We start from the raw sequence: 14,125 nt of genomic DNA on the forward strand, positions 1-14,125 counted from the left end.
CTCAGTCTCTCACTCAGTCTCTCACTCAGTCTCTCACTCAGTCTCTCACTCAGTCTCTCACTCAGTCTCTCACTCAGTCTCTCACTCAGTCTCTCTCGAAGCATCCACACCACCACAAGCTCGTCCACTTATTGACTGCCACATCCTGATCGTCACTTGCAGACGGAAACCACATCAAAGACCTTCGAGGAGAACTTAACCTGAGTCCTGCAGCTGAGCACCCATCACCTCGTCAGAGGTCTTGATTTGACTGTGTCCCTCTAAAGTGGTGGAGCTTTGATGAGGCCATTTCTTAGCTGCTGGTCAAACTGCTGTCGTTCCTCGGTTTGGGCAAGAGCAAGTTTACCCTTGACGTTGCTGAGCCCACCCAGGGTGTCCCGTAACAAGGACAGCAATGGGTTCAGCCCAGCATGGTCAGATAGTCCAAAGGATACTTGAAGTGTCGTCTTGGCGCTCTGTACGTTCATTCGATGGCGGTCGAGCCGTATTTTGGAGTCCGCAAGCAGCGCAAGAATGTCGTCAGTTGGAAGCTGCATAGTGGCCAAGAGCTGCTGATTGATCCTGGAAAGTGACTCGTCCGGTTTGCTCCACAGCCCTCGCTTCTCCTGGATCTGGTCTCGAACATCTTTCTGGCCCTTTATGGTCAGAGCTTGGAATTGTTCACCATGCCGACCTGTCTCGACGAGTAGGTCTACTGTCGCCTGGATCTCTCTGATCAAGAGAAGAAGTTCTTCATCAATCACCAGCAGAAGCTCGCTGAGGATGCCTCTAACACGTCGAACCTTCTTCTTTGGGGCTTTCCACCATCCGAAGTCCGTGTCCTGGGCAACCTGCAAGGCTGCCACGACATCCTGAAGGCTGTAGATCATCACCTTGAGCAACCGATCCGATGCAAGGGTAACATTGTAGATACTGCTGCCCGTGTCATAGAGGCCTTCACTATAATGCCTAATCTCGTCAACAAGGCGTCCTTTGGCCTTGAAAGTAACCTCGTTCATCTCAATCACCTTTCGATGCCTATCGAGCGGAATAGTCGCCAGGTGGAAGGCGTTGACATGGGGAATAAGCACCTCCGATACACCAGCCCAGTGTCCAAGCTCGACTGCTGTACTGTTGAGCGCGTCGAACACGAATGTCCCAGCTGCGGCTGTCGCTGGCGCGCACGAGATTCGCAACCAGGATGCTAGCCACCACGTCAGAGAGCTCGCGCAGAGTATGCTTCCATGTGCGGACGAGGCTATCGTGTGATTCCCCGCTATAGAGCTGTTGTTGCAATTGACCATAGACTCCTTGACATGAGTGAAGCACTGATAAGCAAATCCACCAAGGTGCCTGGTTGATTTGAGCATGGAATCCAGACCATCAAAAGCGCTGCTCCAGATATCGCCGAGGGAAGCCAGCGCCGGCTCCACAAAGCTCCCAACCTGTGAGACTGTAATATTTGGAAAGAGCCGGCGCGCAATTTCTCCGAGCTTCCCAACAGATCTCAGCGTGTAATGGAGCCCATCCCCCATATTGTCAAAGATATGGTCGAGAGGATCTAGGATCGGGTGGAAAAAGCTCTTTAATTGCCAGAGAAGGACCCAGACCACGACCATCATCCCTACCATCATCACGACGTGCTTGTTCTGGACAACATTTTCAAGGAAAGTCAAGAGAATGTTGATCATTCGGCCAAGAACAGTGAGAAAAGGTCTCAAATGGGACACTCCATTTCCTCATGCTGTTGCTCTGACTTCAGGGGTAATGGGCGTTGCTATTGAATGATCGGAGTTGACGGAGTCGGTACATGACTCTGTGGTCCAGCCTGGCTCGGATAGACTCGAAATGGGCTCAATTTCCAAGGAAGAGGCACCGACTGACTCTCCTGATTTTGGTTCGGCGGGTGTGTCGTTGTTGATCGGACTACTCGTGATGGGAGTTATCTTAAGGGCTCGCTTCCCGCGAGCGCTGGCGATGCCTGTCTCTGCGGATCCGTCTGGGAGAAGAGGTCGCGGTTTGGAGGGCGTCTTTTGGTCGCTACGGAGGACGGCTTTCTGCTGCTCTGACTTTGACTTTGACTTTGGATGAATTGATGGCTTGGTCAGATTTGTATACCTAGTGACTTTGCCATTGGTGGTAGCTAATTCTGGCGTTTCGACTCCATAAATCTCATGGAAAGAGGGATTGCAAGGTGAAGGGATAGTTTCAGGATCAGCTTGCGTGGACTTGGAAGGCCTAGACTTGGTGGCATAGGAGGGGGCATCATCTTGCCCGCCATCTGAATCGGTGGAAGCTAGTTCGTCTTGTTGTTCCTCATCAGGACAATACTGCTGCTTAAATTTTCCTAACTGACCGTGCTTGGTCATGGTTCAAGTCTGTCGAAGATGATGAAGATGGGGGAAAGAGAGACAGAGACAGATATATGCAGACGGACAAATGCAAAGAGAGCGGCTATCGAAGCAGGTTGTTGGCAGGGTATTCTGGAATGTGTGAGACTTATTGCCGTGGAACTGGTCCCGTCTGTAATACAGACCAGGATAATCTCGGCCTTCATTGCTTCCTACGACTGTGAGCGTCTACGATCACTTCCAAGTTAGCGGGGAGCATCGCGTGGTGCGATCCTACCTAGGTACGCTCTCGACCTTAGGACGAAGAGTCCAAGACTGTTTTGATTACACCAAGGGATGAGAAGCGTACGGAACGGTTGTCGAGGTTGGAGGAAACATTCCTCCCCAACGAACATAACAACATCACCTGATCGACTAGGTGATCGGGTTATCCCCGAAGGCTTGTCTTAAGATGACCATCGCAACTGAACACCTTTCCATTAGTAGACGGCATTGAGCACAAGTAGTCAGAAACCGCTTGCGACCGTGTCGCGCTGCAAAGGCCAAAGGACATCTGTGCTGAAATTGAAGCTTCCAGATACGGCTCCCCCATTTTGATCTCGGGAGCCACAATGACACCGCGCGACCAGCGTTCTTCGGCTGGTCTTGGTCATAGTTACAGATGCCTGCTCAAGAGGAATGCGTACTATACCAAGACATGACTATCGCAGGCCACGATTTCAAGAAACCAATCAATGAGTTGACTCTGGGACACCCAGTCAAAGACTCGGCCGTGCTGTGATCTTGTCTAGATTGCTCGTTCGGAGAAGAACTCTGCCATTGGTGCGGGCAGTGACTAGTCTGGTCTGGACGTTTCAGAAAGTGAGACGTGGCCAGCATGGTCAAGAAGCTGACGAGTATGCAGATTGACTTCCCTGATGACTACAGGTCAAGGGTTCTCTACCCTGTGCTTTCCCTTGTTGACTGATTGTCTGAACCGGCTTGGCAATACCTCTATCACCAGCATGTTTGGGGACGTGAACGTGGTTCGCTAAGGGGATGTAACGTCTCTGCGGAATGTGGTATCCTTGCGGAATGTGCCGGCTTGGTCAGAGGAATTCCAACGAGACTGAAAGCTCGCACAGGTGGGACATGACAGCCTCTGAGATCCTTTCCTCGAATGGCGAAGCATTTAATTTGGCCCGCCTTTAAGAGCACTCAGAGGAGCAAGTTGACAGCAATAGGGCAAACTTTGGTATGATGGGTTCCGGAGCCGGAAATACTCTAAGAAAATGAGGACACAGAAGATGGCCTTGATGAGGAGATTGGAGACCTCTTTGACGAAGAGACACAAGATGAAGACGACGAGCGAGCCCCCAGTGGCCCTCAGATTGAATAGATGACAGGCAACGGATGAATATAGAAAAGACGGCGTCATCGGCCGAAATGAGCAGCAACCGAAGAACATTGGACTTGAGCCGAGAATTCTGGCACATGAGGGGATGCAGTCGCTTCCAAGGCTCGCTTTCATCAAGAAAGTGCCCGCTGCCAGGTCGCTGGCCAGGACCGAAATGAGGCCCTCGATCTACGTACTCATGCTGTCGAAGGGCTCTAGGAGGGACCACCGCGAGTCCGACCAGTCAAAGACCGAAGAGGTAAGTGATAGTTGACTGGGCGTGGGCTCTCTGCACCGTCTTCCAGTCTCGCAATCTAGACATCATCATGAGACTTAGAGGGCTGTGCGGCAGCTGGCGACACGGTGCTGAACACTGGCTGTGCTGTAAAGAACCCGTCCTTTGCCTGCTTCTCATATTGTTCTCTTTCTCGTGCCTTGCCCAAAATCATGCTTCCTCGTGCCGTGGTCAAGGCCCTCAAGCAGTCATCGAAGATGTTCAGTAGCTGAGTTAGACCGTTGACGATAGAAAGATCATATGAGACAGCAAGGACTGACTTGACACCTTGCAGGTCCTCCTGGTGCGGTTCCAAACGTCGCGAAACGTAGGATAATTCTTTAACAATGGCGCCAGTGGGCAGTTTGGCGAAGCCTGTGAGGTGGCTCTTCACCTGTATGAGGGACATGTCAGGGCTGCGGAACCATGAGTATTGCTCCTTTATCGTTCGCATGACTGCAATCTGACAGTCTACAGCACACTGTCTGCTCTCGACGCCGGCTGTTGTAGTTCCGATCAGATCATTGATGCATGAAGCGGCGGCGATCAGCAGCTTCGCGATCTCGACGTCGATGACTTCGAGCCAACGAGTCAGGATTTCACTGACACTGCGGTATTGCTCTCGATAAGTCTTAGGCCACCAGGAGTTCTTGGTACCAATGGTGATTGCGTGGACGCGTATGTGGACCTCCTCCAAATTGTAGATGAGGATCATCAGGAGGTGGTCAATGGCCAGTGTAACGGCGGCCATGCAACGGGCACTTCTAAAAAGACCTCTAATATAGTCGTCCGAAATGTCGAGCAGCTCCTTCTTCTCCATTACCTGAGCTTTGTTGTGCTTAAGATGTGCTTGTTTCTCCGTCAAGGGGATCGTGGCTAGCTGAAAGGAGGTGACGTGCGGGACCAGGACCTCAGAGATGTCTCCCCAGTAGCCCAGCCCATGAGCGGTTTGTCGGAGCGTCTTGTACACGATCTCGTCCTCCGGGAATGGTTTACAGGACATATCCAGCCATGAAGCAAGCCCTAAAGTCACCGAAACTGAGCTTGTGCAAAATATGTCTTTTCCCATGGTGGAGATTGTGACACGTCCAAGCGCGCTTCGTGCGCTGTCGATGTCGACAGTCCAGTGGTACATGGAAAGAACGGTTTGAAGGCTTCCTCGATCGTGTCTACCCACCCTTGAGTGGCAGTGTACCAAAGGCGGACTCCCATATCGACCAAGGCAACAGTCCAGGCGCCCAGCTTCCCAAACACAAACCAAACAACGAAAAGCCCGAGGACCACAACAAGGAGCTTGGGACTGGAAGCGACGGTTTTGGTGGCGTTGAGGATGATATCAATCATGCGATCTGCCTCTGGGATGGCACTCTGCTGTTTCTCCTGGCCTTCCTTCTTGTCTGTGCCAGACTGCTTTTTCTCCTGTGACATAGCTTTTATTGCGGGGCCGGCTCGTGAAGCGTTTGAGCTGGCCAACGAACAATATTTATCCTTCATAACTTCGAGCTCTTCAGCAGATTAAGCCATTCTCTCTTGAATTCAGTCTGTGAAGCTGCTTCACAATACAGCACCACCCATCTTGCAGCGTGGGAGAGGTCTGCAAATCGAGAGGGAAGCCGGCCATGCTGACTGCTTTCGGCGTATCAAACAGCACACTATCCAGACCGACTTTTGATGTCATTCCGCGACGAGGACTCACTTCAGACAAAGAAAGCTGGTCCTTACAGTATGCGCCCAGGATAGGGTGAATGGCTTTTGACGCCGCATTTGAAATGGTCCTGTTCGCGTCCAAGTAGGAATGCCATTCTCGAATCGGTTAGTCCGTTCGGGCATGGACCCGTCCAGACTAGAAATACTAACCCTAACCCTAGAGAGCAGGTTTCGCTGACTCAGCCACTTTAAAAATGCTTCGTCACGAACCTCCCATTTTTCGATAGCAAAAAAAAGACCTCCCAACTTTTAGGGATATTGGCTTCCTCGACCGGGAGTCGAACCCGGGGCTGCTGGGTGGTATTTCACACTTGGGATTTTCTTATTATGAAAACCAGCGATGTTAACCGTTACACCATCGGGGACTCAACTCATCTCAATGTTGTTTGATGAATGAGGCTTGATTGTTGAGAAATTTTTGGGGTTATTGGAATATGAATAGTGGATTTTAGTGGGCTGTGGTTTCGCATGGCTGACCGGTGGCACGGGTGGATAGAAGGTTCGGGGGCGCATCGGTTCAAGCTTCTTCAATTATTGGAGACGCGTTCCTTGGGTGCCTTTCCTGCGCTCCTTTCAATCAAGTAAACGATTCCCATCCATCACATCTCTTCATATCAAGTCTTCCCTCCTCACCAAGTCCACGAATCAGTAATATCCTCTGTTCTCCTCTTCGACCGCTCGAATTCCGAACCTCTCGATCCCTAAGTCGACCAGGCATCCCGCCAGCTGCAACCATGATCGGCCCGGGAAAGGGCATGCTAGGTGAGGATGGCATCCACGTCGACATGAATCACCTTAAGTCGGGAGAAGTCAACTTGGGCACATCGATTATGGCAATCAACTTCAAAGACGGTGTGATTCTAGGAGCAGACAGCCGGACAACCACAGGCGCATACATCGCAAACCGAGTAACGGACAAACTCACACAAGTCCATGACACCATCTGGTGCTGTCGGTCAGGATCAGCTGCCGACACTCAGGCCGTCGCAGATATTGTGTCATACCATCTGGGTATGTATGGTATCATGAACAACGAGCCACCTACCACCCAGACTGCTGCTGCGCTGTTTCAAGAGCTCTGCTATGAGAACAAGGATCAATTAAGGTAATACCACAGTACGAGCTTGGCTGGAACAAGGCTGACTATATCCAGTGCTGGCATGATTATTGCAGGCTATGACAAACGCAATGGTGGCCAAGTTTACTCGATACCGCTCGGAGGCTCGCTGCACAAGGGCCCTTACGCTATTGGAGGATCAGGATCAACCTACATCTACGGATTCTGTGACGCACACTGGAAGGAAGACATGACTGAAGAAGAAGGAGTACAATTCGTCAAGGAGGCTTTGAGAGAGGCTATCAAATGGGATGGCAGCTCTGGAGGTGTGATTCGAATGGTGGTCTTGACGGCAAAGGGAGCCCAGCGGCACCTATACCTTCCAGACCAGGACTACAGAGGGCCTGGGACGAAATAAACGGACAAGCAACAGGCGTTGAGGATCAGGATGGTTTCTCAGGCGAGACTCTGGCCTTCAGGCCGGTTGAGATACAATTAGCATCGCAGCCCCAAAATTCATTAGAGCTGAACAAAGGGATCCAGGGCCTCTTTTTCAGGACCTATCTTCAGACGATCACACATCGTAGCAACTCCCCCGTTTTTCCTTTGTAGCATACCGATGACGGTTCTTTTGGCGTTGCGATATTGTTTGATTTGACTTGCAGTGAGTGGATTGTCCCAATCTCAGCTTTTATGGATTTATGCAAAATGACGCCAATAGGTGCGGCAAAGGTCCAGTGGGCACTTGCACCAAAAGCAGAGCCTGGTGCGCCTGGTGAGCCATAGGCCCATAGCCCATCGAACCATCGACAGACCACCCACTGCTGCCGGCGATTATTCGTTCGCCCTTGCAAGTTCCAATCAGCCCCGTCTTCACTCATTCTCTCACATCACTTTCACGCTCTCTCACCATTTAATTCCCCCTCGTTCACGACATCATTCCGCCGTGTTCGGAGTCATAGTCTCGTCTTGGAGGATCACACGCGCAAGGGGACTCTCCAGACCTTAGACGACCTCCGGAATGTCTCTGGTAAGTCGCCAATAACTTCATCCCCCACCGCTCAATCAGCACATGCTAGCTCCCAGCGCACCCAGCGACTCCTTCCACGCTGGCCTGCACCAACACCAGAATCACCACAGCCCTGAGTCTCATCGAAGTCACCGCAATGGCAGAGCGCTTTCATCCCCTTCGTGCATGCGAAATCCCATCAACCCTCCCATGTGGGCCCCAGCGGCCTGCCTCTGGACCGCACTGCCACTACAGCAGAAACTCTCTTGGTCGGGCTGTGGTTGATTGGGGCTGGTCAAATCATATTGTTTTGCACATCATTTGGCAGAACGCATTGCTGACATACTCTGTGATAGACACTCAACGCCACAGGTTGAGATGGGCTCGTTGGTGATAAGCCAAGTGGCGCCGGCACTCGGTCAGCATCCCTATCACCACATGATGGTCGATAGCAATTCTCAGCCAGATGAGGCTTCACAGTCTTCAAGAGCTAGGAGCGCGTCAGCTTCCGCGACCATAAGGCAGCGGGGCAATACCGATGCAGCCAGCGGATACACCACACCTACCGTTCAGGAGCCTTCAGAAAACACATCAACACCAGTATCTCACCCCGTAGAACACGAATCCTCTCCCTCATCTCGTCACTCCTCTTACCACCCGCAAAATGTCAATCAACACAGTCGAGGCTTCGACCAGTCCGGCTTTCCTTTATCGAACGACCCACGAGTCGTGGTCGCAGCTTCACCTCCCTCTCCACGACTGCAGCCGACATACCGATCTACGAGATCCTTAGGAGGATCTGAAGCTACCTCACCGAGTCGCATCAAAGTCAGGGATCTGTCACATATCCGCAGTTTTGCCAGTGAGGAATACCTGGCGCGACCAAGGTTGGGGGGTCGATCCTCAAGCGCGTTTTCGGACTCGGGCAGACAATACGAGATCAGTTCCATGCCAGTCACAGACATTATCGAGATGGTCGCTGGACTTCTTACCAAGATTACAACCACAAATGACAGACAACACGAGCATCATCGTCCAATTCCGCTCACCGAGGAACAGAGTCACCTCAACCCCCATGCTTCCTGCGTACTGGCATTTCACGGCAAGAACGTGCCCGGGATAACTATCCTGAGCTATCTAAGTCGGATACATAAGTACTGTCCAACGACTTACGAGGTCTTCCTGAGCCTTCTAGTGTACTTTGATCGAATGACGGAGATGGTGAATCGAGGTCTATTAGGACAAGGACAACGACGACCTAATGAATCACCTGCAACAGCACCAGAATCTTCTACTCCAACAGGACGCTCACCAGTGCCGATGAACGTCGACAGTCCTCTGGACCAGCATGATATCAGCGAGCCACAGTCATCAAGCGCTGCCACAGCACAGGCACCTGGCTCGCCGACAGTTTCGGGTGGCAGTACTGATCTCTCGCAATTCTTCGTTGTTGACAGCTACAACATTCATCGCCTTGTGATCGCGGGAGTCACTTGCGCTAGCAAGTTCTTCTCGGATGTCTTTTACACAAATTCGAGATATGCCAAGGTATGTCTATTGAGGCTCCACAAGCCTCTCCCATTCAGCTGACTGGTATTCCTTTTGCAGGTCGGAGGTCTTCCGCTGGCAGAGCTTAACAATCTCGAATTGCAATTCTTGCTTCTCAACGACTTCCGGCTCTCGGTTCCGGTGGAGGAACTCGAAGCCTATGGCACCATGCTCGTGGAATTCTACGCCAGGGAACTAGTCGCACAGCAGCAGGTCCCTCAGGCTGCAGCGTCACAACCGCATGCAGGTGACGGCATGTACATGCGTGCACATGCTGGATCGCGAGCCCCCACCACACCTACCTCGTAAAAGGAGGATCACGAAGTTGCACGAGGGTACAGTTCCAACAATTCGTTGACTTGTACCCAATCTGCGCCATGTCAGATTTGTGTAGAATCATCTCAAGTCCGAGCTGCTCCGAGCTGGGACGAGAAGGAGCTTTTCGCCTTGGTTCAGAGCTTTCGATGGAACAGCGACGTCGATATCAATTGTTCACGGCGGACTCGAGTCTATACGACTTGCCTGGCCGATGAGATTACTGGAAATGACCAATTCAGAATTCCAACCTCGGTCCTCCTCTTCATCTCCGAAGCGGTAGTTTCCACGCTGCCGCCCAGTCTATTATGGTCTAATTTGGCGTACCTTCTCGACTTTCCAGACGGCATTTGTCCATTTCTTTATAGCGGCGTTTACGGTAACACTAGGGTCTCGGCTGTTTTCGCAATATATGCTGCTTCACGGTGCGCGGCGTACGATCATGCCCTATTTTCTTTTCGAGTTGGGAGTGGCCGACGTCAGTCGTTGAGGCTACGGCTGGTATAGATCGCGAATGGTTTTCGTTCTTGATGAGCGCACCCTGCTTGTTCTGATTGTCGACTTCACGGGTGGGGGCCTCGTGGCCGGGCCTGGCGGTCGATATATATGCGACTCGAAGAGGTCGGAAGAGTGGTTGTGAGACGATAATGACTGCGCCTAGAGTGGCTCAAGCTCCTACAGCGAGCTTGAATTGGGACGAATGGAAAGTGACAGTGACTGGACAGGAAATGGACGACCGACACGACACGAAACACAACCACGATGTGGAGTACCCTATGTTGATATAGACAATTGACGCAAATTGAAGCCCGTACTGTTGTTATTTTGGATGGCCACATTGCACTCGTCACGTTCATTCCGACCAACCGAACCTTTTTCCGTCTTTCCTTCCCATTCATGCAAAGACCTCAGACACCTGCCTCGCCCGACAGCGCCAGGTGAATGAAGATTATAAATGGTGACAAGACGCAGTTGCACGGACAGGAGCGACTGGAGCCCTGCGAACTCTTCTTGAAGGATGAAGTGGTGAGAGGACTGGCGTTCTGGGCGATGGGATGAGAAAGACAGGCATGGGTTTCCAAGGCCGAGGACAAGATACTGCGATATTCTGCTGCTCACCAGCTATCTTCCCTCGTCTTGTATCTAGGTATCTAAGCATGCTGTTCTGTCTAAGCTCTATCATAGCACAATGCGCCGTCCCTTTTGTGCCACTAGGCCAGCACGACTTCGAACGCTGCTGAACCGAAAGCTGCTCTCTGTCCGTCTGAAGCGTCCTGGTTTTCATAGAAATACTAATGTCGTTTGAATCATCAAGCATAAACATATCCCTTCTTATTATCTGACGATGCAGTCTGCAAGTGAACGTCAGGCTTCATCTGTTGACGTCTTCTTGGTCGTGGCGGCTCAACTTCCACGGAACAAGAATTGCATATCCTCTGGCGTCAGCTTGTCGAGGGCAACTTGATCATTGTTCACTGTGCCATTGATCATGTTGGCCTTCTTCTCCTGGAGCAAGACCATTCTCGATTCGACCGAGTCTTCAATAACGAGACGAGTGATGACACATGGACGACGCTGGCCGATTCGGTGACAGCGATCGGCGGACTGCCATTCTGCAGCTGGATTCCACCATCTGTTGAACATGTTGTTAGCAAACGGACAAGCTTCCAGAAAGAAAAATAAGTGCAACTTACGGATCCACAATGTAGACTCGACTAGCCTCAGTCAAGTTGAGAGCAACACCACCGGCCTTGAGCGAGACCAGAAAGACCTCAACATCCACGTTGTTCATGAAGTGATCAATGGACTTCTGCCTCTGAGCCGGACTCATACTTCCGTCAAGCAAGACAGTGCTGAAGCCGGATTTCTGAAGGCGCCATTGAACAAGCTGCAACATTGAGGTGAACTGCGAGAAGACGATACTCTTATGAGTCTGTTTCTTGCTTCGGAGTTTGTATAGATCATAGACGAGCATTTCGATCTTGGTGGAAGAAGTCCAGTCCTCCATCTTGATACGATTGATGATGGATGACTTCTTGACATTCTCCTCGTCTTGTTCGATTTCGGGTTGCTCCCAGTCGATCTGTAGAGGGATGTGACATCGAGGACAATCAGCGTCGCCGCCGCCACCCGCAAAAGACTGAACGTATGATTTGGCGCATTGACGACAGAACTCATGGTGACACTTTGAACGGATTGCTTCTTCCGCAGGTTCATCACATATGCAGCACACCAAGATATTCTGTCCACCTTCACCATTTCGGCGAAGGATCAGATCTGGATGGTTCGCTACTTGTCTCATCTGCATGATAAGACCGAAGATGTTGGCATAATTGTTCAACATGACACCTTGATTGACGTATGTGTCAAACTTGCGAGTGGAATTTGACATGATACTCTGTGAAAAATCCCGCTCAATCTCACCAAAGAATTCATTGTGCACAATGACATCCTTCGGCGGCAGCTCCATTGACGAGGTGTGGTCACGCTTCATCCGACGCAACATGATCCGATCGGTAATGAAGCGTAGCTTTTCGAGGCCCTTCTTTCTCAGGTCGGTGTCTTCGCCTTGGGTGATTGGATTGAGGATTTCCTGGTTGAACACAGAGACGTGGTTAAAGCCGCTGTGTTTGCACCCGGTACACATTTTCTGTTTATCCTGGCTCCAATGAAGTTGTCGACACTTGCATGACTTGCAGAAATAACAAGCGAAAGGCATGACCTCGAGGAAGCGCAGCAGAGAGAAGAACTCTCCGATACGATTCTGAACTGGAGTGCCGGAGAGACACCACTTGTAATCGGATTTCAGGGCAAAACATGCTTTGGCGACACCAGTGGTTCTCGACTTGATGCTGTGCGCTTCATCAAGAATGAGTCGATGGAACTTGATGGCATGCAGGATGCTGTCCTCTTTGACGATGCCGTCGTTGCGGCTCCAGCCTTTGTGTTGCTTGCGATACATTGACTCAAGCCCAGAATAAGAGACCATGATGACATCGTACTTCTTCAGGTCTTTGACCGTAAGTAGTTTGCATTTGGGGTTCGCGGAAATGTGGTAGACGAGGACTTTGAGCTTTCCACTTGTGTAGTCGTTTATCTCAGCCTGCCATTGCATCAGTGCAACGGGCGGAACCACAACAAGTGAAGGGGCTTTGGCTGGCCAATCCGACATGATCAAGCTGACGGCTTGGATTGTTTTGCCCATGCCCATTTCGTCTCCAAGCAGGCCACCTTTCCACATGGACTTTTCTTGCTTGACCATCCAGTCTAGCCCCTCGAGCTGGAAGCGTTTCAGCTTGCGATTGATAGATTCTGGTTGCTGCGCGGGGACGGGTTTGATTGGTTCAATGGTCTGCAACTCATCCCACATGGTCTTGATTTCTGGATGGGCTTTCTCAAGTCTCTGACGCTCGCGCTTAGCTCGTCGTTTTTGAGGGTCCCATAGAAAAGGAGATGGAATACGTCTTCTTCTCGAGGATGCGAGCCCCGAGGGGCCTGCATCATCGTCATCGTCCAGATCCTCACTAGCTTCTGACGGTGCAGCCCCGACAGAGAAAGTGTCGAACTCAGACAAGTCGGTGTCACCGAACGACACAACAGACGAAAGTTCCGATTCGTCTAGAGATGCACCTGCACGAACGCCAGAATCTTTGAGGGCAGGCATAGCCAATTTCGTGCGTGGTCGAATTGCGAGAGGTACATCGTCGTCACTATCGTCGGTGTCCAGCACTTCAGTCGCCGTACGACGGCGTTTGAACAATGGCTGAGTGTCAGAGTCGTCGCTGTCATTGCCCATATCATACTCTTGTGCTTGCAACAGGCGGGCAAGCTTCTCATCCGCATCCTCCTCCGGGTCTTCCATGGTGGCATCAGCAGTTCGCTTTCGTGAAGAACGTGGCTTCAAAGCAAACTCGGATGACTGCAGTTCTAGGGCGCGAGCAGTAGCTGTAACTTTGGTCTTGGTTATAGGGTAGTCCGTGGCATTTGGGGTAGGAACAGTACTCGTAGCAGGGGTCTCGTAATTAGATGAGTCCATGGAGTCGGCAATCGAGGAGGGCGCGGTAGAGGCAAGGCGTGTAGCAGGGTTCTTAGTCGAGTCAGAGCCATTTCTGGGAAGGAACACTCCTCTAAAGGTGCCTTTCGAGATGGGATCTGAGGACAAGATTTCTTCAACTCCGTCAGAGTCGGGGATCTCAGCAACTTTTGGGGTTCGAACGCTGCGTCTCATGGGTTGTCTGGTTGTGGGCAGGGATGGTTCTGGAGTGGCGATTTTTGAGGCTGCGACAATGGTTAGCAATGAAGAATATACTGGACTTGTCTTCAAACCACTTACAGGAGGTTCTCTTTGAGGCTGACGACCTCGCAGGACGGCGTCTGGGTCCCATCTTGCCTGGCGGAGTGAGAGAAGATTGAGATGGTACAACTGGGAAAAAGGGAGAAATCTCATTGATATCGCGGAAGAGGGATCGAGTTCAGGGTCCAATCAAGGGAAGTTGCATGATTGGCTCTG

The 14,125-nt window shown here is 51.3% G+C and overlaps 7 protein-coding genes and 1 non-coding gene across 10 annotated transcripts; 2 read left to right on the forward strand and 6 right to left on the reverse strand.

The window, feature by feature from the left end:
• Positions 1–260: 260 nt before the first annotated feature.
• On the reverse strand, positions 261–1,670 carry PV05_10009 (uncharacterized protein; the record flags this gene model as incomplete). Its single annotated transcript, XM_013456400.1, has 1 exon — positions 261–1,670. One exon carries the CDS (start codon positions 1,668–1,670, stop codon positions 261–263), a length of 1,410 nt encoding a protein of 469 aa, XP_013311854.1.
• A 48-nt stretch (positions 1,671–1,718) lies between these two features.
• PV05_10010 (uncharacterized protein) lies at positions 1,719–2,348 on the reverse strand (the record flags this gene model as incomplete). The annotated part of the gene is made up of 1 exon (XM_013456401.1): positions 1,719–2,348. One exon carries the CDS (start codon positions 2,346–2,348, stop codon positions 1,719–1,721), a length of 630 nt encoding a protein of 209 aa, XP_013311855.1.
• A 1,461-nt stretch (positions 2,349–3,809) lies between these two features.
• PV05_10011 (uncharacterized protein) lies at positions 3,810–4,982 on the reverse strand (the record flags this gene model as incomplete). Its single annotated transcript, XM_013456402.1, has 1 exon — positions 3,810–4,982. The coding sequence occupies one exon, from the start codon at positions 4,980–4,982 to the stop codon at positions 4,020–4,022; it is 963 nt and encodes a 320-aa protein (XP_013311856.1). The 3' UTR covers positions 3,810–4,019.
• Positions 4,983–5,008: 26 nt separating this feature from the next.
• Positions 5,009–5,407, reverse strand: PV05_10012 (uncharacterized protein; the record flags this gene model as incomplete). Its single annotated transcript, XM_013456403.1, has 1 exon — positions 5,009–5,407. One exon carries the CDS (start codon positions 5,405–5,407, stop codon positions 5,009–5,011), a length of 399 nt encoding a protein of 132 aa, XP_013311857.1.
• A 542-nt stretch (positions 5,408–5,949) lies between these two features.
• PV05_10013 lies at positions 5,950–6,051 on the reverse strand. The gene has a single exon. It is a non-coding gene; the product is annotated as a tRNA-Glu (tRNA).
• Positions 6,052–6,203: 152 nt separating this feature from the next.
• Positions 6,204–7,303, forward strand: PV05_10014 (proteasome subunit beta type-1). The gene is made up of 2 exons (XM_013456404.1): positions 6,204–6,791; positions 6,840–7,303. The coding sequence occupies exons 1-2, from the start codon at positions 6,421–6,423 to the stop codon at positions 7,159–7,161; spliced, it is 693 nt and encodes a 230-aa protein (XP_013311858.1). The 5' UTR covers positions 6,204–6,420; the 3' UTR covers positions 7,162–7,303.
• A 300-nt stretch (positions 7,304–7,603) lies between these two features.
• PV05_10015 lies at positions 7,604–10,679 on the forward strand. 3 transcript variants are annotated; one of them, XM_013456407.1, is made up of 3 exons: positions 7,604–7,773; positions 7,830–9,300; positions 9,361–10,679. In XM_013456407.1, the coding sequence occupies exons 2-3, from the start codon at positions 8,131–8,133 to the stop codon at positions 9,607–9,609; spliced, it is 1,419 nt and encodes a 472-aa protein (XP_013311861.1). In that variant the 5' UTR covers positions 7,604–7,773; positions 7,830–8,130; the 3' UTR covers positions 9,610–10,679. The 3 variants fall into 3 exon arrangements, with proteins under 3 accessions (XP_013311861.1, XP_013311860.1, XP_013311859.1); XM_013456406.1 differs by having other exon boundaries at positions 8,109–9,300; XM_013456405.1 differs by having other exon boundaries at positions 8,109–10,679.
• Positions 10,674–14,030, reverse strand: PV05_10016 (uncharacterized protein). Its single transcript, XM_013456408.1, has 3 exons — positions 13,949–14,030; positions 11,310–13,893; positions 10,674–11,248 (listed from the first exon to the last, which is right to left on the reverse strand). Exons 1-3 carry the CDS (start codon positions 13,998–14,000, stop codon positions 11,020–11,022), a joined length of 2,865 nt encoding a protein of 954 aa, XP_013311862.1. The 5' UTR covers positions 14,001–14,030; the 3' UTR covers positions 10,674–11,019.
• Between the last annotated feature and the right edge of the window lie 95 nt (positions 14,031–14,125).

The sequence above is a fragment of the Exophiala xenobiotica genome (assembly GCF_000835505.1).
Source record: "Exophiala xenobiotica strain CBS 118157 unplaced genomic scaffold supercont1.6, whole genome shotgun sequence".
Classification (NCBI taxonomy): Eukaryota; Fungi; Ascomycota; class Eurotiomycetes; order Chaetothyriales; family Herpotrichiellaceae; genus Exophiala; species Exophiala xenobiotica.

Coding starts and splice junctions, on each gene's coding strand:
- PV05_10015 (XM_013456407.1), top strand. CDS start 8,131: ATGGGCTCGTTGGTGATAAGCCAAGTGGCGCCGGCACTCGGTCAGCAT. Junction 9,301..9,360: donor CAAATTCGAGATATGCCAAG/GTATGTCTATTG, acceptor TTCCTTTTGCAG/GTCGGAGGTCTTCCGCTGGC.
- PV05_10016 (XM_013456408.1), bottom strand. CDS start 14,000: ATGGGACCCAGACGCCGTCCTGCGAGGTCGTCAGCCTCAAAGAGAACC. Junction 13,894..13,948: donor AGCCTCAAAGAGAACCTCCT/GTAAGTGGTTTG, acceptor CCATTGTCGCAG/CCTCAAAAATCGCCACTCCA. Junction 11,249..11,309: donor CGAGTCTACATTGTGGATCC/GTAAGTTGCACT, acceptor CATGTTCAACAG/ATGGTGGAATCCAGCTGCAG.
- PV05_10014 (XM_013456404.1), top strand. CDS start 6,421: ATGATCGGCCCGGGAAAGGGCATGCTAGGTGAGGATGGCATCCACGTC. Junction 6,792..6,839: donor GAGAACAAGGATCAATTAAG/GTAATACCACAG, acceptor GACTATATCCAG/TGCTGGCATGATTATTGCAG.